The sequence below is a fragment of the Mastomys coucha genome, unplaced genomic scaffold (genome assembly GCF_008632895.1).
Source record: "Mastomys coucha isolate ucsf_1 unplaced genomic scaffold, UCSF_Mcou_1 pScaffold21, whole genome shotgun sequence".
NCBI classification, from domain to species: domain Eukaryota; kingdom Metazoa; phylum Chordata; class Mammalia; order Rodentia; family Muridae; genus Mastomys; species Mastomys coucha.
The window spans coordinates 26,603,364-26,624,332 of NW_022196904.1; the positions used below are offsets into that span (position 1 = coordinate 26,603,364).

The window sequence follows — 20,969 nt, forward strand, 5'->3', positions numbered from 1 at the left end:
CTTCCTCTTCATGCCCCCCCTCCCTGCACCCCAGGGCAGTTTTCTTGGAGGTTTAGAGGACAGAAAATTAGGCTAATTTGGAACTCAGAGAATAGGTGTTTTGCCCTCAGGCATGAGGGGCTAAGTTCAATTCCCCTCCCCAAGGAAGCAGAGAGCAGGTGGATCACTGGGACTCAGTAATAGCTGGCTTGGCCTTATCCATAAGCCCCAGCTCAGCAAGAGACACTGTCTCAAAAACAAAACAACAACAACAACAACAAAAACAAAGTGGGGTCCCAGGGATCAAATTCATCAAACTCAGGTTGTCAGGCTTGGTGGCAAGAGCCCTTCGCTGATGAGCCACAAGTGTCCCCTGACCTCCACACATGTGCATAACACACACCCACACAAATACCCTCAAGGTTGAGGTTGACTTCTGGCATGAGTTCAAGTTTATACACAAAAGAAGGGGGAAAGCAGGTGGGCTCCGAGGTGTAAAGGTCTAAGATTCACTGCACTGGGGGAGGGCAGGACAATGGAGGAGGGGTATCTTCAGAGACTGCAGCAAGTAAATAGTGTCTCTAGCAAGCAGACAGATTTCAGTGGGTGTCTAGAGAAAGGCACAGACACACTAGAAAGTTCGACTGTTAAACTCTGAGAGGCAAGGGCAGGCTAGCAGGCAGAGTTCAGATAACTATGGCAAGGGAGGGGCTTGGGGTACTTAAATTTCCAGCTTTTAAAAGTAAAACCAAAACTAAATACCACTTCTCAGGGCCCTGGCTCTGGGGCAATTAGCATCCCTTGTCATCCCTAGAGGGATGTTGTTAGATCTTCCTAAGAACATGGAGGAGTTGGTGCTGTTACATTTAAATGAGGAGCTTTGGGGAGAGAGAGAGAGAGAGAGAGAGAGACTTGCTGGTTCCTGCCCATCTGATAAGTCTCAGCTACAGTTTCAGCTCATGCTGGCCTGAGAAAAATGGGTGGTTGAGGCCTGTGGGACCAGTAGCGAAGACCTCCACTGAGCCCAGCCAGGGAACCTCTGGCTCCTCCCACTCAGATCGGAGATACAGGATTGGATCCTATCTATAGAGCCCACAGTTTCCCCATAGAGAAGTGAAGATCAAAGGACGACTGTTTATGTTCCTTTTCCCCTCCATGGTCCAACGATCAAGTCCTGGGTTCCTTGAACAGCATGTGATAGGAACCTGAGGGCACTTGGCTGGAGTCCAGGTGAAATGGAGCACCCTGTTTGAGCTGTCCTTTCTTTGACAGGAGGGAAGGCTTCACCCAACCTCCTGCCCGCTCCCTCTAGGGCACCAGGATTCCCTGAAGGAAATCCTGGGAGGTAGCAAAACTGGGAAAGGAAGTTACAGATTCAGCACTTTCAGCCAGCCCAGTGAGACCGTAAATGGCTGGCTCCAAAGTTTATTGCGGTGATTCACCAGCGCTATGAGCAGTCTCTGTTCCTGCTTTCTGAAGATATTTCTCCTCACAGGAAGTAGCTGATCTAGAGGAATCCGTTTGTTTTTGTTTTTGTTTTTTTTTTACAAAAATGATCTACGCACAGATAAACAAAAGCAAAATGTTCCTGGGGGAAGTTGGACTTGTCTGATCCTCCTATGCTGTGTCTGGCAGTGTCTATCTGGGCTTGGTTGCTTAGAAGGAAAAAAGGGGGGGGGGGTGTTTAATAATTACCTCTGTTGACCTCTGTACCTTCTCACTTCTTCCACGCCTAGGCACAAGACATGGGGCTTGGCCCTATAGTTGCGGGCTGGGTGGTGGTCAGCAGAGTGAGCATCATCGGCAGAGGTAAGGCCTGCTGCTGTCCAGCCTGGGGCTTAGGCAGAGAAGGGATTTAGACTCAGGGTACCACCGTCACCTCTCTGTATGTTTTATGTTGAGCTGGTTTACTCCAGCAAATCATCCTTGCCTTAGTATGTTTTAGTATGTTTCAATTCTTGGTTTATTTTATCTTTTTTTTCTTTCTTTCTTTTTAAAGACAGAGTCTTTCTATGTATCTCAGGTTGCCCAGGCTGGCCTAAAACTTACTATTTCTACCTCAACTACCCTGGTGTTGGGAGTACAGGTATGCATTAATATGTAATATGTAATGCATAATATGTAATACTGCCTTTATAGTTTTGAAAAGCAGTGACATTGGGTCATGAAAGTAGAGCATATTTTAAACGTACTGGGGGCAGGAAGGAGGATACAAGATAATGGGAAGAGCAGTGGCAAGCTCTGTGGCTTGGACAGCATTCGTGTCTGGCTTTCATCCTGGAGTGGAACAGAGTATCCTTGGGGGGAGCGAGGACTGTACTCTGCTCAGAGGGAGCAGCTCCTTGCTTTTGGTCAACCACCTAGATACCCAAGCCTGAGAGAGACTTTGATGAGCATCCCCCAGTCCTCTCTGCATATTGTTTGCACCAGCTGACTCAAGAGACTGCCCCTGGAGCTAGCAGTGGGCAACAATGGAGGAGACAAGCCTGAGGAGACGGAGAGAGGATGAGAAATCCATCCACAGTACTGAACCCAAGACCACAAGTCTCCAGAAAGAGGTGAGGGGTTGGCAGGGTTGGAGTGGGCCAACGAGTTGAGCAGTGTTGGCCCCACTGGTCCCTTTGTTTACTGAACCAAGGTCTCACTGTGTAGCTCTGCCTGGCCTGGAACTAAAGAGTCTTCTGCCTCAGCATCCTAAGAATTGGGATGACAGACAAGCAGTACATGCCAGCATCATGCCTGGCGATGTTTTGTTGTTGCTGCTGTTTTTATAGTCTGTGTGTCAAGTCTTCATGGAGCTGTAACCACAGCGGTTGTGAGCCACTATGTGGGTTCAGGGAATAGAACTTGGTTCCTCAGAGCAGTCACTCTTAACTGCTGCGTTGGCCCTCCACACCCTGGCTGATTTTTAGTACATTTAACAGTTATCTGGACTTGTCTCTTGCACACCCACCAGTGAATTTAGTAACTCTTTTGAAGTTTATATCTATCTATCTATCTATCTATCTATCTATCTATCTATCTATCTATATTTAAAGCCCGTGTATGTGTTTCTCTGTGTCAGCAAGACATCTAACCTTACAGGGAGCCTGTAAACCAATGGTCTTTTCAAAAAGGATCAGAGAGGCTTCTGATGGCTGGTTCCCCTAGGCCTCCAGTCTCTTACTACAGCTTGCCCTCATCTGTCCCTGCTGTGGTGCTGGGAATGGTTGAGCCTCCAGCTACTGTGCTGCTGTGCACCAGAGAGCCAAGCTAGCGGGGAGGAGCTGACAGGTGGGACTAGCTGAATGCACAGAGGTGCTGGGGGGTTGGGGGGGGGAGGCTGAGTTCCAGGGTAAGAGCGGAGGTGGATTGGAGCTGGGCTCGACACTCGGCACCTTTCCCAGGTATGTAGGCAGAGCAGGAGCCAAACAAGAAGGGCCAGGAAGCCTTTTAGGCTCATGGATGAGGAACCAGGGCTCCAGAGCAGCTCAAGCTAGGTTTTGAACTCCAGATGGCTTTCAAGGGCAACACTGGGGGACTCAAGTATGGGTGGGACCCACTGGATCCCACTCCCTAGCAGGTTTGGAGAGGGATGACATGAAGCTATGTGGCCTGCTGGTGGATAATATATCCCAACCAAGGGTCAGCATGGAGTCTTTGTCCTCAGGAGCCAGGCTCTGGACAGTGACATTGTCTTCTCTGCCAGTGGGAGTCCTGATCCCAGTAGTGCCTTCTTGGGACCCCATGACCCTGCAGCCACCCAGCACAGCAAGAAAACCCCAGGTGTCTACACTCAGGCAGCCAGATGCTGAATGGCTACTGATATCCAATTTGGAAGCTACCAGTGTCTCTGCTGGGAGAAGGTTCTGGGGTCTCCAGTGGCACTGAGACAAGCCCACACCCTGGGAGGGGCTGAGGAAGGAAAGGAAGCCCAGGCAGCCTTGCTCAGCCTTAAGGTGGATGGAAGCTGATCTTGCTCTTCATGATTCTCCATTTGAGTTTGCAGAGCCCTGGGCACCTTCCATGGGCCAGCGGAATTAAGTAGAAGCCTGCAGCAGCATTTTATTTTGTAATTTTACTTAATTTTTGACTCATTGATTGGTATTAAGTTTATGCAAAATAAAATGTGCAGATTTTCCCTCCTTTTTTTTCTTTTTGAGACAGGATCTCATGTAGGAAAAGCTTCAAACTCACTACATAGCCAAGGATGGCCTCAAACTCCTGATCCTTCTGCCTCTACCTCACAAGTGTTGGGATTTCAGGCCTGAGCCATCTGGCTACCTTCCTAAAATTTTCCTAGAAAGCTCAGGCCTCTGAAGTGTCACCACAGGAATTTTGTCACTGTCACCACTGTTCTGCTCCTGGGAGGTCCCTACTGTTCATGTGGCCAGGACTCAGTCTTTGAGTCTTGTCTTGATGGTGGGAAACTTTCTTTTTCTTTTCCTCTTTCTCTTTTTTCTTTTTCTTCCTTCTTTCTTTTCCTCCCCACTCCCCTACTCTGAGAGTCTCACTATGTAGTCCAGGCTGACCTCGAAGTCAAGCCTCAGCTTCCTCAGTGCTGTGAATGCTGGCCATCACACCCACTGAAGAAGTCTGTTCTGTTCTGACCATCTGAGGCATTTTCCACAGGCTCTTCTTTCTGGAAGCCCGTTGACTGGATCAGTGTTTACATGGAAGGCAGGCATCAAGCTATGCGTGAAATGGGTGTGATAGGGTACAGCCAAAGCATGGGGCAGTACTGATGATGAATCAGTGTAAGGAACGTGACCTGATGTTCTGGTGACAGTGACACAGTGTGGACATGCCTGGGGCCCGGGTTAGTTTGGGTTCTTCTGGCCACAGTGGGGTTGGGGGAGTCACCTCTGGCCCCCTGAACTCCTGGCTGGTAGAGTTAATTCTGTTCTTGCACATGCAGGTGGGTCTTCTCAGTGGCATCTGTATCATTGTGGGCACCATCATCGGCTCCGGGATCTTCATCTCCCCCAAGTCTGTGCTGGCCAACACAGAGTCTGTAGGGCCCTGTCTCATCATATGGGCAGCCTGTGGAATCCTGGCTACACTGGGTAATAGAGGCGACTCCCTGGTGACTTCTCCATCGAGTGTGGAGACAAGCCACATAAGCACAGGGTTACATTTGGTAGCCTGGGCTGGTCTCAAACTGTGGTATGCATATTGCGGGGTGGAGCTGTGGATCTGAGGTTCAGCATCCTTCCTCTCAAGGTGTTTAGACAATGCTGCACACCAGGCTGGAAGGATGAAGCAGAGCTTGGAATGGGTAGGGTTCTGCAGGATCCTCATCTGGGCTGTGTGTGTGTGTGTGTGTGTGTGTTCTCAGAGGATCTTAGTGTTACAGTTCCTTTAGACAAAGACCTTCTCTGACAATCATCAATGCAATGTTCTCAGAGAATCTTAGCTTGTGTGCATACCTTTATTCTGGGTGGGCTTGTACACATACACTTTACTCAGGGTGAACCGGGGTTACATATGGACCTTTGGAGAGTGGGTGAAGTTTCAATGGCTAGACTTTAAAGTACTGGGATACCTCCTTTGCATAGAGAAGCATTCCAGGAATCCCAGGTACTTGCTGGGGTGGGGATTGAATTTGTGGGTCTGCTGAGGACTATTCGACCTTCCCCAGGTAGAGGGTGTGAGGAGTAGGGCTCCTTAGAAAAGGTCCTAAGTGTTGGGATTATAGGCTGGCACCACCATGCCCAGCTGAGTTCCTTGCAGTGGGCACGTGGTAGATAAGGGTGAATCTGACTGCAGTTAAAGATCCAGCAGCCAGACCTGGGCTGTTTAGAATGTGAATCCCCAGAGGAGGAAGCTCTGTGGAATAGGATGGAACCTCATAAGGTGGGGGCTCCCTTCTGTGTTCCAGGTGCCCTGTGCTTTGCAGAGCTTGGCACAATGATCACCAAGTCAGGGGGTGAGTACCCCTATCTGATGGAGGCCTTTGGCCCCATACCTGCCTACCTCTTCTCCTGGACCAGCCTGATCGTCATGAAGCCCTCATCCTTCGCCATCATCTGCCTCAGCTTTTCCGAGTATGTGTGTGCAGCCTTTTACTCAGGCTGCAAGCCTCCTGCTGTGGTAGTGAAAGTCCTGGCTGCTGCTGCCATCTGTGAGTACCAGCAGGGGTTGGGAGGGATGGAGGGAAGGAAAGGTAGGAAAGGCCTGAATTGTTGATGTCTTGGGACTGTAGTCTTGTCTCTTCCTTCCTCAGCACAACAGGCCTGCAGGGTCTGCTGAAGCAGGCCCTGGTTGGCTATCGCAGCAGGTGTTGGGCAACTCCCAGGCAGGAAGGGAGCTATCATGGGCTTTTCTTGTTCAGGGCCTGGCTAGTTCTTCACAATCTGAGATTTCAAGGGTCAACATTGGTGTGTCTTAAAGTTGTTAAAGCTAGTTTATTCAGTTCTACTCCTTTCACTGAGGGTAGGAAAGGGGAGGGGAATAGAAAAGAAGGGATGTCCAGGATCTTGGGAAACCCATGAATACAGACTGTTACCCGACTCGGGCCTTCCAGTGCTTATCACTACAGTGAATGCGCTGAGCGTGCGGCTTGGCAGCTATGTCCAGAATGTCTTCACGGCAGCCAAGATGGTGATCGTGGCCATCATCATCATCAGCGGACTGGTCTTCCTGGCCCAAGGTGAGGTGTGGCAGGATGGGACAGCAGGCTCCACCCGGCATGTGACTTCTTGTCTCCTGGAACAGTCTTGCCTACTAGCATGTGTGTTTTATGGTTTATATATTTGCACTTGCTTGTTGGCATTGATGGATTGATGGATTGATTGTTTGATTGACTGATTGATTGATTGACTGATTGATTAATGATACAGGAACTTACCATATAGCCCAGGCTTGTCTCTAACTTATGATGCTCCTGCCTCAGTGCTGGGATGGCAGACATATACTATCACACGTAATTTTGGTTCCTTTAATAAACGGGTCACAAGTCATAGCCTTCTTTCTGGTAAGAGGGGAATGATGTCGGTGTCTGGCCAGCTGACGTTCACGCTTCACTGTCTGGCTTAATTTCAGGAAATGTAAAGAACTTTCAGAATTCTTTTGAGGGTGCACAGACCTCTGTGGGCGCCATCAGCCTGGCATTTTACAATGGACTGTGGGCCTATGATGGGTGGTAAGCGCTTCTGAAACATTCCAAGTGGGGTCTTTACAATGCGTTGATTTCAGCTGCTATAGAGAGCAAAGATGTCCCGTTTCCAGGCCACAGCAGCACTGTTAGCTCCACATTCACAGTTCTTTTACAGGAAGTGCTCAAACCCTGACCTTCCTATGTCCCTGTGACATCGTGGGTCAAGACCCTTAACTCTTTCCTAGCCTGCAACTGCCCAGTGTAGCTGGTGAAGCCTTGTGTAGACTCTTTACCTGGAGAACACCATCTGAGCTGAACAGAGGCAGCACAGGCTGCCCAAATACCTGACAAGCCCAAGGATTTTCAACAGTACCAGCACGGCAGTCCGGCAGTCCAGGAGACATTAGATGCACCATGCTGTGTTCCTCAAGGGAGTATGGCCATGGTGATGCTGGCCCTCCTCTGTAACCACTGGTACAGGGTTCATCCTTCCTTCAAACTCTTTCCAGGTTTTCAAAGTACCTTGAATATTCTTAGAAATTCACATGATTTTCACAGAGAACAAAGACTTAACCCAGTGACAGAGCTAGCTCTTTGCAGTTGCAAGGAAGACCTGTCACCAACAGGAAATAGGGAGCAGAAGTTACCCTGCACTGGTGTGGAAAGCTTTTTTGGCCTTTTTTCCCCCAACACTCAGCACTCCTTGCTTTATTTTGCTCTATTTTTAATGTTGAGAATGGAACCTAGGGCTTTGTATATGCTTGGAAAGCATTCTATTGCTGAGCCACACCCCCTGCCCCTCACTGGGGGATTCTAGGCAGGGGCTCTACCACTGAGCCATACCCCCAGCCCCTCACTGAGGGATCCTAGGCAGGGGCTCTACCACTGAGCTATACCCCCAGCCTCTCACTGGGGGATTCTAGGCAGGGGCTCTACCACTGAGCCACGTCCCCAGTCCCTCACTGGGGGATTCTAGGTAGACACTGATGCTGAGCCATGCCTTTCTGTCCTACAGTACAAATCCTAAAATAAGCCAATATTTATCATTGCTCTACAAACTTAGCCGAGAGTCACAAAGCATGTCATAGTGTCATCCTTGTTCCTTTTCCTTGTCTAGGAACCAACTCAACTATATCACTGAAGAGCTTAGAAACCCGTACAGGTAAGAGCATTGTGTAGGGCTTGGGCTGATGCTCCCACAGCATATTTCTCCTCTATGGGCAGAAAGTGGAGCTGCTGCCTCTTTCCACTGTTCCGTTATTCCACGAGCCTCTTCCACTCAGTCGATTCCTGCTCCCCATGCCTGTGGGCATGGAACCCAGGGCCTTGATCATTCTGGGCAAGTGTTCTACCACTGGGCTATGGTATGCCCTGTCACTGACTAAACAGCAGTACCCTATGTGGTCATTATCCCATTAGTCTGTCTCTGTTGGACAGTGACATGGTTGGTAATAGGAAGGAAGAACATTGACTTTATTTCTGCTTTAAGCCATTCAATTCTCCTGCCCTGGAATATCCTTTGAAAATGTCTCGTCTCTTTTGGGACTCCTGTGGAATAGAAGCAGAGAGGAGAGGAGGGAGGAAATAAGACCAGATGAAAATCTCAATAGTACCAGTTTCACATGATGCTCTGGTGTGACTCTGGGTGCCTGTGTCTTTGTTCCTCTCAGAAACCTGCCCATGGCCATTATCATTGGGATTCCTCTGGTGACTGTATGCTACATCCTCATGAATATTGCCTACTTCACAGTGATGACCCCAACGGAGCTCTTGCAGTCCCAGGCTGTGGCTGTAGTAAGTTGCTGGTACAGTGATCTTTGGAAGGAGGGAGACTCAGAGCAGATGAACTGGGCACACATCTAGGCTGGGGGCCAAAGGCAGTGGGTAAAATTGTCAACTTGTAGCAGGCTGTGGCTCCTGGGTCCTCAGCCTCTCTCCCAGCTGCATGTAGCAATGGCTGAAGGACCCTGGGCTGGAGTCCTCAGAGGAAGAAGGAAGAAGAGTGCCATGAGTGAGAGGAGGTGACTTTAGTAATGAATGGGTTGTGGGACCTACGCTGAGTAAGGGTACCAGGGAACCTAAGGATGTAGAAAAGCCCATGAACCCTGAAACAGGCAGTTAAAACAAGGTCATGCCTGGTGAGGGGATCAACAAAGTAAATTAAACAAGACAGATGCTAGGAAGTGAGGTGATTAAGGTGAAGCAGGTCCAGGAAGTGGGGTAATTAAGGTGAAGCAGGTCCAGGAAGTGGGGTAATTAAGGTGAGGTGGGGCCAGGAAGTGAGGTTAATTAAGGTGAGGTGGGGTCAGGAGTGAGGTAATTAAGGTGAGCTAGGACCAAGAAGTAAGGTGAGGTATGTCCAGGGAGGTAAGGTGGCGCTAGGAAACTGAGGTGAGAAGTAGGACCAACAAGTGAGGGTCAGAAGAGTAAGGTGACTGACAGAAATGCCACCAGAGTGGTGGGCAAGGGTCCTGTCACCAGCAGACTGGGCTGCTCTGAAGGCTTCTTCCTTTTCTCTAGTAGAGGGCCCCAGAGGCTGTGTGCAATGAAATGACATGGGGCTATGGGTGCCCAGTGAAATCCCTCAGGATGGTACTCTGCTTTTCTGCAGACCTTCGGAGACCGAGTTCTCTATCCAGCATCTTGGGTAGTCCCACTTTTTGTGGCATTTTCAACCATCGGTGCTGCTAACGGGACCTGCTTTACAGCGGGCAGGTAGGGTACCCCCCTCCTTGCCACACTTTCAGGGGAAAACAAAGTCAATGAGGGGCCCCTCTACATCCTTAAAGTTCTGCTAGATTAAACCCCAGATCAGGGCTGAACCCAGAGCACGCTGGGTGCATGTCAACAAACTCTGAAGTCTAGACAAGGAATGTAGCTTGATCCTCAAAGTAAAGTAGCCCAGAAGGGGTGACAGCCTTGCTGGATGGAATTGGGCATAACTTGTGCACTTAGCCAGTCCCAGGGTCTAAACTAGGGAACCTTGCCACTTTAGGACAAGGCAGAGGGAAGGGTCAGTAGGTGAACAAGATTTGGCTTCCATTTGGCACTTTCTACACTGCATTTTCCTCCCCAGATGTTCTTCCTGAACATTCTGTCATGTTACTATCTACACAGACTTGCCCAGGAATTGACAGGCTTTCGTATAAATGGACAGATGTCAATGGCTATAGGCTTGCAAGCTGTTAATCTGTCTGTCACAGCTCAATTCTCTAGAGCCCTGAACATCTGTGGGGCTAGTCATGTGAGCAGGTGTAGTTTGCCACTCTCTAGATCCTGCTAGCTGTGCTGTTTCTCTTTGTGAGGCACATGCTTTAACTAAGCCTCTAGTGATGGGTCAAGCATGAGTTGTTTCTATGAACACTCCTGTGGGGAACATTCTGGAACATGTCTTTGCCCAGGGGAGTGCTCTGAATGGATAGACTTCCAAGTGGTGCCGCTCAATATCACATGTTAAAAGTGAGTCCACACACTACAAAATGATTCTGCTAAAGCTATAGTTAAGTGTATATAGGGGATATCCCCCAACTTTCTCCAGGTTCTGTGTCCCATCCCTAGCAAGGAAGGAAAGGGGGTTGAGGGGGAAGGAAAACACTTTTAGTCTAGGGTCTTGGTATTTATATGTAAATTATGTTTTTTAATTAGCAATTAATTGCTCGTTTCTGAGCTACAGTGTGATGTTTTGATGCCTGGATGTATTGTAGAATGAGCAAACTAACCTATCCAGCACCTCCACGCTTACTGGTTCTTTCTGGTGAGAGCACTTCACACCAACTCTTTGCAGTTTTGAAATATGTATCAACAAAGCAGCAGAAGACATATATGTAAAAACGTCTCTCTAGTAGGATCCAAGATGTCCCTCAGGTATCTACCCAGGAGTATCAAAGCTGGGCTATATGAAAAATCTGGTTTGAGTTTTCTGAGGCTCACATAGATTTCCAGTGACTATCCCAGTTCACAATCCCACTGATAATAAGGGTTCCTCTTTCTCCACATCTTTGCCAGCATTGTTGAAATTTATTTTCCTTGCTGTTGACTTATGGGCTTCCTTAGTATCTTCTTTGAGAACAGTAATACCTGCTTATTTCCCATACCTTTTCCTGCCTTTTAAGATTAGATGCATTTCTCGGAGCCTACAGAAAGATGATTCCTGCTTCTTTAAAATTTATTGAGATAGGGTTTTCCTACATTGCCCTAGCTGTCCTGGCACTGACTATACATACCAGGCTGGGCTTGAACCCACACCACCTGCCTCTGCCTCCTGAGTTAGAGGTATGTGGCATCATACCCGGCATGAGTCCTCCTTTTGGATTCAATCTGCTAGCTTGGTTTCCATCCAGTCTTCTGATTATTCTAGCATGGATTGTCCTTTCCTGTAGCCTCATGGGTGCAGTCATCTCTCCCATCAGTCTGAAAGATTCCTTCAAGTATCTTTCATAGAGTTGGCTCAGTCCCTTTAACCTGTAGTAGAAAGATTTCTTCTTTCTGTCTTCTATTATGATAGTACCTTTGCTGGGTGCAGTGGTGTGGGTTGACAGCCATCTTTCAGTACCTGAAAGGCCTCATTCCAAGTCCTCCTAGCTTTATAAAAAATGACATCTGTGTGCATTGAGTATGGGTGCCCACATGTCATGTGTGTCTGTGTGTGGTATGGTCAGAGGACAACATATGGGAGTTAGTTCTCTCCATCATATGGGTTCCCAGGCACACTGACTGACAGGCTTGGCAGGGCCTTTTCCCACTGAGCAGTCTCAGCAGCCCCTCCTCCTGCTGAGAAATCTGCTGGTACTTTGCTGGATTCACTGTTACACAGGAGCCTCGTTCAGTATACATTTTATTGAATATATACAATACAGTTTTGTCTTGTGCATTTAGTGACTTCATTCTGAGACATTCTTTCTGGCCTTGGTTCACTGGCATCTTGTGATCATTCAGTCTTTGTAACTCAAGGGCATAAACTGTGATTTTCCCAAAGGTTTTTTTTTTTTTTTTTTTAAGTTTTTGAACATCTTTTGACATGTTTATTCAAAAGCATTGCATTTTTTTTCATGCTATTGTGACATCCAGTCTTTAAATGTCTTTTTCCAATAGTTTTTTGGTAGTGTATATAGATATGAATATCCTGAGACTCTAGCTAGCTGGACTACTAGTCTAGCTAGCTGTCTAGTCTAGCTAGCTACCTAGCCAGCCTTGACCAGGCTAGTCTCAAACTCACAGAGATCTGCCTGCCTCTGCCTCCCCAGTGCTAGGATTAAAGGTGCACACCACCACACCTAGTTTACAGATGCAGTTTTGACATTACCTCTTGTAAATATAAAGTCATGCAAGCAATCATCTATAACTCAGTTCTAAAATATATCCAACACTTCTCAGAGAGTTGGGTTTTGTTTCTATGAATGCAAGCTTTATTATTAATGTACCTTCAATACACATAAATCACAACCCCATGCCCCAACAAGGAAGTTTAAAAAACAAACAAAAAGAGCCTACTCTAGGGAGTCAGAAAATCCTGTGACATGCCAACTCTGCTTTGGTACCCAGAAGAATGTGTCTTCAAGGCTTCTGAAGCATCAGAGTGTCCAGGGTCATTTTGAGAGGCTCCTCTGGGTTCTGCCTGGTGGTCCCTCTTGGTATTGAGTGGTAACTGTATGTTTTCCAATTATTGTGGGCCTTTAGACCACTGAACTTTATCTCATGCTTTTTCTTGGAGAACTAAATCCTAATGCGTCCTTTGGTCAGTTTGAGTTTGTCAGCCAAGGCCTCCAGCATCTCCTCTTTAGGGCAGTGGTCTGTCTCGGAGTGCTTTTTAAGCTTCAGGAACTGCTTATATGTGATCCCAAAGTTTCCATTCTAGTAGGACAAACTTGGAGTTGTCTCCATCTCAGTTACTGCTACTTTGCCTGCAGCTCACGAGTTCTGTTCTTCAGTTTGAGCCCTATACAAGTTTTTATATTTTTGTTACTCTGTCTCTAACCATGGGCAGATCTGCTTCCTGCCTCCATAACTGTGCTTGCTTGATCTTATATCTAAATGATGTTTGTAACTGACTCTTACAAAATAGCATGCTCTAAGTTCATCCAAATTATAGTGTATCAGAGTTTTCCTTTTCCTTACTGAGTAGTATTCCATTTTATGGTAAACAATTTGCTTATCACTAGTTTGAACCTTTGGGTTATTTCTATTTTTGACAGTTAAGCATAATGTTGTTATAAACATTCATCTTTGTATTTTACATGCATGTAATTTTTATGTGGAGCATATTTTCATCTTGGGTAAATTTCTAGGAATAAGAATTGCAAACTCATAACTTGATTTTTGATTTTTTGTTAATAGAAACTCTACAAGTTTATTTAGATTGTAGAGCTCCAAATATGTATTTGGAAAGGAAAAGTTGAACCTATTTTTTGAAGTTAAAGTAGCAGTATTGGTTAGGATGTGGCTCAGTGGCAGAGCCTGTGCTCAGCGCATGCAAAGTCTTGATTTCATCCTTAGAACAATAGAGAAAAAAAGACTAGTATATTAAATAAAACTTGGCTTATTTTCTTAGTTGCTTACAACATTAAGAAAATTATGTTGTACACATTTCTCTTATCAAGACTTAATGAAGCATATGTCCTTATATAGACAGTACCTCTTCCTAAGTTATGATTATATTTCAAAGCTGCTGCCAAAGAGTTTTAGGTAGATATCTTTGGCCTGTGTAATTTTACTAAACTGTAGCTAGAAATTGTGGTCTTTTTTGACATCAACACTTGAAATATATTTTTAGATTTTTATGCTCAATTCCGTCTGTGTGTCAGCATGTGCATGTGAGTGGAACACCCATAGATACAGGAGGCTTCCGAGTCCCCTGAAGCTGCAGTTACAAGCAGTTGGGTCCTCTGCAAGAGTGGTGTGCATCTTTAACTACTGAGCCATTTCTACAGCCCTCCTTTGACTTACTGAGAGTGTGTGTACATGCCAAAGGTGTCAGATCTTGAACTAGAGTCAAAGGCAATTATGCCCCAAGCTCTACAGCCTGGTCTAGTTTTTACATTCTTTTTCTTGCATAAGTCTTGGGAGTTGAGCAGGTATCTACTCACAAACCACACCTCCCCGCCCCTGTCCAAATGACTTCCCTGGTACCAAGATGCTGGCTGAGTTCCTCACAGGTGCAGCTAACCTTCACACATGCTCACCCTCCAGCCCCTTCCAGAGGACACTCTACCACCAGACGGTCTGGCTGGCAACCTCAGAGATGTCCTCTTTGTTCCCTGCATTGTTCTTTCAGGCTCATCTACGTGGCAGGCCGGGAAGGCCACATGCTTAAAGTTCTCTCCTACATCAGTGTCAAACGCCTCACGCCAGCCCCTGCCCTCATATTTTATGTAAGTATGGCACCTGCGACAGCAGCAGAAAGCAGCTGTGCTGCTGAACCCAGGCTTTCTGAGAGGGTCAAGCTCCCTTATTCCTAGACACAACCCAGAATCCTTCAAGTTTCTGTGCCTGCTCCTTATATGAATGGGTTCATCTGTTCTGAGGCAAATAACAGGAAGGTCTACTGCTTCAGGGAAGGGAATAAGGCTCTTCATGGTGGTTGCTAACAGCCTCTGACCTCCACTGTTAATCTGGATCATCCCCCATGGCTGTGGTATCTTGGGGATAGGTAGGTCTGGCTCATGGCCAGGACACTAACTCCACTCATGTCCACTACCCCACTTACTCTGAAGATGAGTAAACATCCCCAGAGGCTGGGGTGTCAGGAGTAGGAGCAGGCCACAAATGCAGTCATCATAGTAAAAACTTCCCTGTTAAAGTCATCCTTATAAAGCTGGTGTACAAAGTGTGTGTGTGTGTGTGTGTGTGTGTGTGTGTGTGTGTATGTGTGTGTATGTATTGTTTTTTTCTTGCTTCAAATCATGACTTTAAGTCAGAGATGGTGGTCTACACCCAGCACTCAGGAGGCTGAGGCAGGAAGATCACAAGTTTCAGGTCAGCCTGGATTATTTTAGAGCAAGACTATTTGTGTACGCATGTAAGAGCACACATAACCAGGGGCACAACTTCACAGACTCAAGCATGTCCAAGTTCTTTCAGTGGAGCGTTGAGAACAGGTACCACAGTGGGCCAGGCTGAGCCAGCCTGCTGGGAGACAGAGACAATGTCTGTGTGCACTGGGGACCTAAAACATGACTCTTCTTCCTACTAGGGTATAATAGCCATCATTTACATCATTCCTGGGGACATCAACTCCTTAGTCAATTATTTCAGTTTTGCTGCATGGCTGTTTTATGGTATGACAATCCTAGGACTCGTTGTGATGAGATTCACAAGGAAAGACCTAGAGAGGCCCATCAAGGTAAGTCAGTTTCTGCTCACTGTCAGAGCAGCTTTGGTTTCTGGAAAGAATTGGAAGGCAGCCATTTCTAATGTTCCTCATCCTGATTGCTCTGCTGTTGAGCATCTCCGCCTCATTTCAAACGATGCTTATGATCCACGAAGTCACTAGGGCACTCACTCATTAAGCTGTAGAGAGTACCCGCATCCCACCTGTACACAGTTCTGACAGGCCCTGGCCTCGCCAACATGCTAACATACTGATGAGGACTTTGAAATTGGTTCTGCTCCAAGCCTGTGTATGTAGGGTGTGCTTCAGTCCTTCCATGCCCACAGGCTGATACATGCCTACATACCCATGAGGAAGTAGGAAGAACAACCATGTTACTTTATGCTTCTGGAAATAGATAAGCACCAATCAAAGAAAGATGTAGGCAAAAGGAGGGCTGCAGCAGGCAGGGGCAGGGTAAGGAGGTTTCAGCTAACTTAGTGCTCTGTTGCTTAGAGCTGTCTGATGGTCTAGTCACATCTCAGCTGTATACCCTCCACATCTAGCATCTCCAGTTCATTTAGCATCTCCAGCAGGCAAGATCATGGTGGCAGTAGAAGTTTTTAGTCTTCACAACCCCCCTCATAAAAACAGACAGTGATAAAATACCCAAGGGGAAAATCTCACAGCTAGCATCATCCGCACATGAGAAAATGGGCAACTGCCACAACTGGGGACAACGGAAGTACTGGTTACTTAGCCCCCATTGTGCTCTAGGGTGGGCACACTGGGTGGGAATGAAAGAGCAATGTAACTACATTCTCCCCCAAGAGTCTTAGGATTTCCCCACACAGCCTCCTTTCCAGGCCAGAGGCATTTCTAGAACCATGGAAGACAACAGCAGCTGGAGAAAGAAAATACAGAAGATCATCAGGGCACAGCAGGGAAGGAAGTCCCTAGGGAGGCCACTTTACACCTGAACATCAAAGCACATCAGGAAGCACTATGAAGGAATATCACTAAGGAGTACAAGGACAAAGAAGCATGCAAGGGACCAGGAACTGGGAAGGAGAGGGAAAAAGTACCAGACAAAAATAGAAGTGTCTGAAAGAAAATGAGTAAGCCACGCAGAAAACAATGACTGCTTTTTTTTTTTTTTTTTTTTTTTTTTTTTTTAAACTCAGGTGTAAAAAAGAATCCCTGGGAAAAGGCAGTTCTTAGGCCATACATCCCTGGGGAGGGAGGGTGGTTGGATATAGGACTCCACTATCCAGCCAACAGCAAAAAGCACACACTTCGAGGGGAAGGCCAGAGCTAGTGCAGGCAACAAAATGTTTTCTGGTGCAAATTATGGAACTTTAAAAATGCCTTGTGCATCTACTTCTTTCTTGTTCCTGCCTCTATCCCCAAGTCACTTCTGGGGGTGGGGGGACAAAAAAGACAACAGCAGCATCAGACCCTTTTGACCACACTTGGACCAGAAGACAACGCCATGCTACCTAAGGGGAAAGGATACAAGTCAGTCTGCTGTCCAGTCAAACTGACCTTGAAGAACAGACCCATGGAGGGACGCACAGGAGGTCTTCCTGTGATCTCAGCACTTAGGAGCGGAGAGGGAAGACTGCTGTCTTGAGGTGGAGAGAGGTACAGAGAGAGGAGGGGGAGAGTGAGAAATACCAGGCAAATGAATAAACTGAAAATAGGTTGTGAGCTTACCAGATAAGTGCCCAAACTCAAAACACTGCTTAAGACAAAGGTAAAACAAACAACAAATCCCAAACTCATTGATAAAAGCCAGAAAGCACAGCTCTGAGATAGCATCTAAGAAGCATATTTACCAATTTAACAGCAACTGTATTCACAAAGCTGCAGGAGAAACAGAATCAAACCCACTAACAGGCAGCTTGGAAACATCCACCTTAGTGTGCAGCAGGCCCAGACCCATCACAAGTAAAAGCAACCGAAGGTCGGAAGACCAAAGCAAGGTGGAGAGCACCTGGGTTCAGAGTGTAAACACTCCCACCAAGATCTGAGCAGGCTGCCCTCCTCCTCAAAGGCATTTGGGTGGTCAGATGAGACTGTCCTATGGCGGTCCAGCCAAAGAGTTCCTTTTTATCACCTGCAGCCACCTGTTTGCAGGAAGTGAGCCTTAACATGTGGAGAAAAAGTCACACAGAGCTAGAGTTGAACACTGCATGGCATTAATCATCCAGTTTCTCTAATCTGATGGAACAGAGGCAGTGAAGGGAGGGGAGGGAGGGAATATGGAAGTTGAAAACAGGCAGCTTTAATTTGGTAGAGTGCAAACTTTCTTTAAATTCCAATGAAGCATCTGCTTTTTCACATTCTAGTAAAGACAAGGCAAAGGTGTGAGAGGTGAAATGATGGGCAAAGTTGTGCCTGGCTTCCCCACACCCCTGTCTTGGGAAACAGGAGCCATGCCATGCCCACGTGTTGATGCTCTGCTTGCAGGTGCCCATCTTCATCCCCATCGTTGTGATTCTCGTATCTATTTTCTTGATTCTGGCTCCAATCATCAGTGCACCGGCCTGGGAATATCTCTACTGCGTGTTGTTCATACTGAGTGGACTTATATTTTACTTCCTTTTTGTCTACTACAAGTTTGGATGGGCCCAGAGAATCTCCAGTAAGTATCAGCAGGAGGGTGTAAGGAAAGTGCAGGTTCCCCAGTGTCGCCCTCTGGATCCACCCTTGCTGTCCTCTGTTCCTATCAATTACTGTTACAAGGAGGCGGCAAATGCACCAGTGTGTATTGCCAGATACACATTCACTGCTAACAGGTTTTCCATGAAGACCACACTGAGGGTATAGTTTACAAGCATGTATGCAGCTTCATCAGATGAGGTCTTTCAGAGCATGGCCTTTACCATTGTTGCTATTTTGAGGCCAAAGTTACCTCCCCCCACAAAGTGATAGCTAGAACCAGAACCAGGTATAGGACAAAGGCCTGAATCCACCCCCACCTCCTGGCCCCCACACATCTTGGCCACAGGTCTCTGTATTCTGTGGTCCTGGTCCTCAGCTGTTTGGGCAAATGTTTTAAAAAGCTAGTTGTATTAGCTCTCTGTTTCTAAATGGAAAGGTCCTCCACAACACTAACAGACTGAAATATACCAGGTTTTGTGTTTTGAGACAGCGTCTCACTACGTAGCCTAGGCTGGCATCACAACTTTTGGTTTTCCTGCCTTATCCTTCCCAGTGCTGGGGTTACTGTGTGTGTCACTTGGCTATGCTTTACTTTTAAAGTCTAACTATTATATTTAGCATTATGCTATAGAGCAGATTCAGTCCCAAGAAGCTCCTCCTGAGCATTAGTAGATGTTGATGGAACCACAGCGTGTCTCCTCACTGTATGGTGTCCCTTAAGGACAGGGATTGGACTGTGCAGTTTAATCCTGGATCAAGCACAGGGTATTGTGTACTACAGCCACCTAGTGTTAACTGAGTGACTGTGACTAAAAACTGCCTCTTCAGCTGTGCAGTCTAAGCTTGGAATCAGTACTTGGACAGAGGTTGGAAGGTTACAGACCATCTCAACAGAAACAAAAAAAAGAAACTTGCTTTATTTATTTACTTATTTTTCTGTGTAGCTCTGGCTGACCTGGAACTCACTGAACTCATGGAGATCTGCTTGCTTCTACCTTTAAAGTGCTGGGATTAAAGACATGTGCCACCACTGCAGGGCTTTGAAAAACCTACCTTTTAAGTAGAATGTCTGGTCTTTCCCTGTTGCATACCTGCAACTTAAGACAAGGACTTACAGTCGAGAGTCAAGTGGAGCTGCAGATGGTGATGGCCACCTTCAGCTTGAGCTGTGTCACTCTCTGCCGTTGCTAACTCAGCTGTTAACGCTGGTACCTCACTTACCTCACAGGGATGCAAGAACCAAGAGGGAAAATTTATTTTCTGTTGACCAAAGTAAAGTATGATCTTTCCCTTCCCTGGGATCACAGAGAGAGTGAAGCCTGCAGAAAGCTTAGGACAGTCACCATCAGGTTGCAGCTAGAGAACCAAGCTGCTCACGGTACCATCTGCTAAGACCTGATGACAAACCACTATCACATGACTATCAGGAAGCTGAAGCAGAATCATGAGTTTGACTGAGGCCAGCCTGGGCTACACAGCAAGACCTTGTCTTAAACAAACAAACCACAAACACAATGAATTGGTCTAAGGTGATTAAAGCAAAATGAACAATCTGTATTTTAAACAAGATGTTGTCATGGCTACTTCAGATTTGTCCATGCTTGGCCGCAGATACATATGATGGAGTCACAGAACACAGTTCTTTGGTAGGAAGTCACTTACCTCTGAAGAGCCCATGCATGACTAGGGCACTTCTGACTGACTCTGAACCTCAGTTGTCCTGTAATGAGGGTCTAGCCGATGACACTTCACTGAGTGGAAACAGTGAAGCCTCATGGCCACTCTGCTCTAACTGTACCTATGCCTTGGCTTCTTCTGTTCCAGGGCCGGTCACCAAGCACCTGCAGATGCTGATGGAAGTTGTCCCACCAGAAAAGGACCCAGAGTAAAAGGTCTATCACTCATAGCCCAAAGCTGTGATCAATTTATTTTTGTAAACAATTATTTGTGGTTATTTCTTCCTGGTGTTTTTCTTAATGGAAACATGTATTCAGATATTTGTTTAACATTATTTTTAGCTATCCCTAATTCTGTGAGTTAAGGGTTTTAAATAGAGGTAAGGTATGTTTTTTTTTTTTTTTGGCATTATCAGGAATGCTGGATGTGGTGGCACATGCCTCTAATCCTCGTGACTTAGAGACCAGCCTAGTCTACAGACTGAGTTCCAGGACTACATTGAGTACATTGAGACCCTGTCTCAAAAACAAAAACAAAAACAAAAAACCCAGAAACCCCTAAGTTACCAGAAGCCGTTACCCATTACCTGACAGGATGGATGGCTAGGGAAGGCTGCAGAACAGCATGCCCATTGCAGAAGTGCTAAATAATAACTAGCAAGGCACAACACCTAACTGAATGAAGGGGGAGCTGGTGGTAGCTCAAGCTTTAGCACTTACCTAGCACAAGCAAGACTCTGTGTTTGTTACTGCAGACAACAGAACAGGCAATCCCTAAACTCAACCAAGTCACATGCATATAAGTGGCTGCTCAGAGATCCCTGGCAGGTATAAACCTGCTTTCCTCCTGCTCTTCCTCAGCACAGTGCCACCACTCCCATTTTTTACCCTGTGCTGTACATAGCTGGTCTGTGTCCCTTGAAACTGTCCAAGGCAACTCCACTGGTGATTGTAACTTGCTACCTTTGCTGGCATTTTACTCTTTAGAAAGTGTGAATGTTCCTTTGCATTCAACACAGAACAAAAAACTGTGAACAACATTATACTGGAGCTTTATTGATAATCCACCGCAAAGATGCTCATATCATGTGTGAGCAATTCTAGAGCACAAACTCAAGTATTTCCATGTCATATTTCAGAAATTTACTTCAACCAGTACAGTTTAATATAATACAGAAAAGCAATAGCTGATGTTTGCATAGCCAGCCTCCCATGTGCTACAAGATATTTATTGCTCAGAGGTTTAAGTATTGGAAAATCTGAC

At 46.5% G+C, this 20,969-nt stretch overlaps 1 protein-coding gene across 2 annotated transcripts; it reads left to right on the forward strand.

Annotated features, from left to right (window-relative positions):
- The first annotated feature begins 1,743 nt into the window (after positions 1 to 1,743).
- Slc7a9 (solute carrier family 7 member 9) lies at positions 1,744 to 20,054 on the forward strand. Of its 2 annotated transcripts, none has more exons than XM_031384280.1 (13): positions 1,744 to 1,788; positions 2,410 to 2,537; positions 4,877 to 5,024; positions 5,840 to 6,082; positions 6,485 to 6,610; positions 7,003 to 7,102; positions 8,175 to 8,219; positions 8,728 to 8,851; positions 9,669 to 9,772; positions 14,328 to 14,424; positions 15,246 to 15,395; positions 17,835 to 18,009; positions 19,854 to 20,054. In XM_031384280.1, the coding sequence occupies exons 2-13, from the start codon at positions 2,451 to 2,453 to the stop codon at positions 19,916 to 19,918; spliced, it is 1,464 nt and encodes a 487-aa protein (XP_031240140.1). In that variant the 5' UTR covers positions 1,744 to 1,788; positions 2,410 to 2,450; the 3' UTR covers positions 19,919 to 20,054. The 2 variants fall into 2 exon arrangements, with proteins under 2 accessions (XP_031240140.1, XP_031240141.1); XM_031384281.1 differs by lacking the exon at positions 1,744 to 1,788 and adding an exon at positions 1,823 to 2,065 and having other exon boundaries at positions 19,854 to 20,022.
- Positions 20,055 to 20,969: the final 915 nt, after the last annotated feature.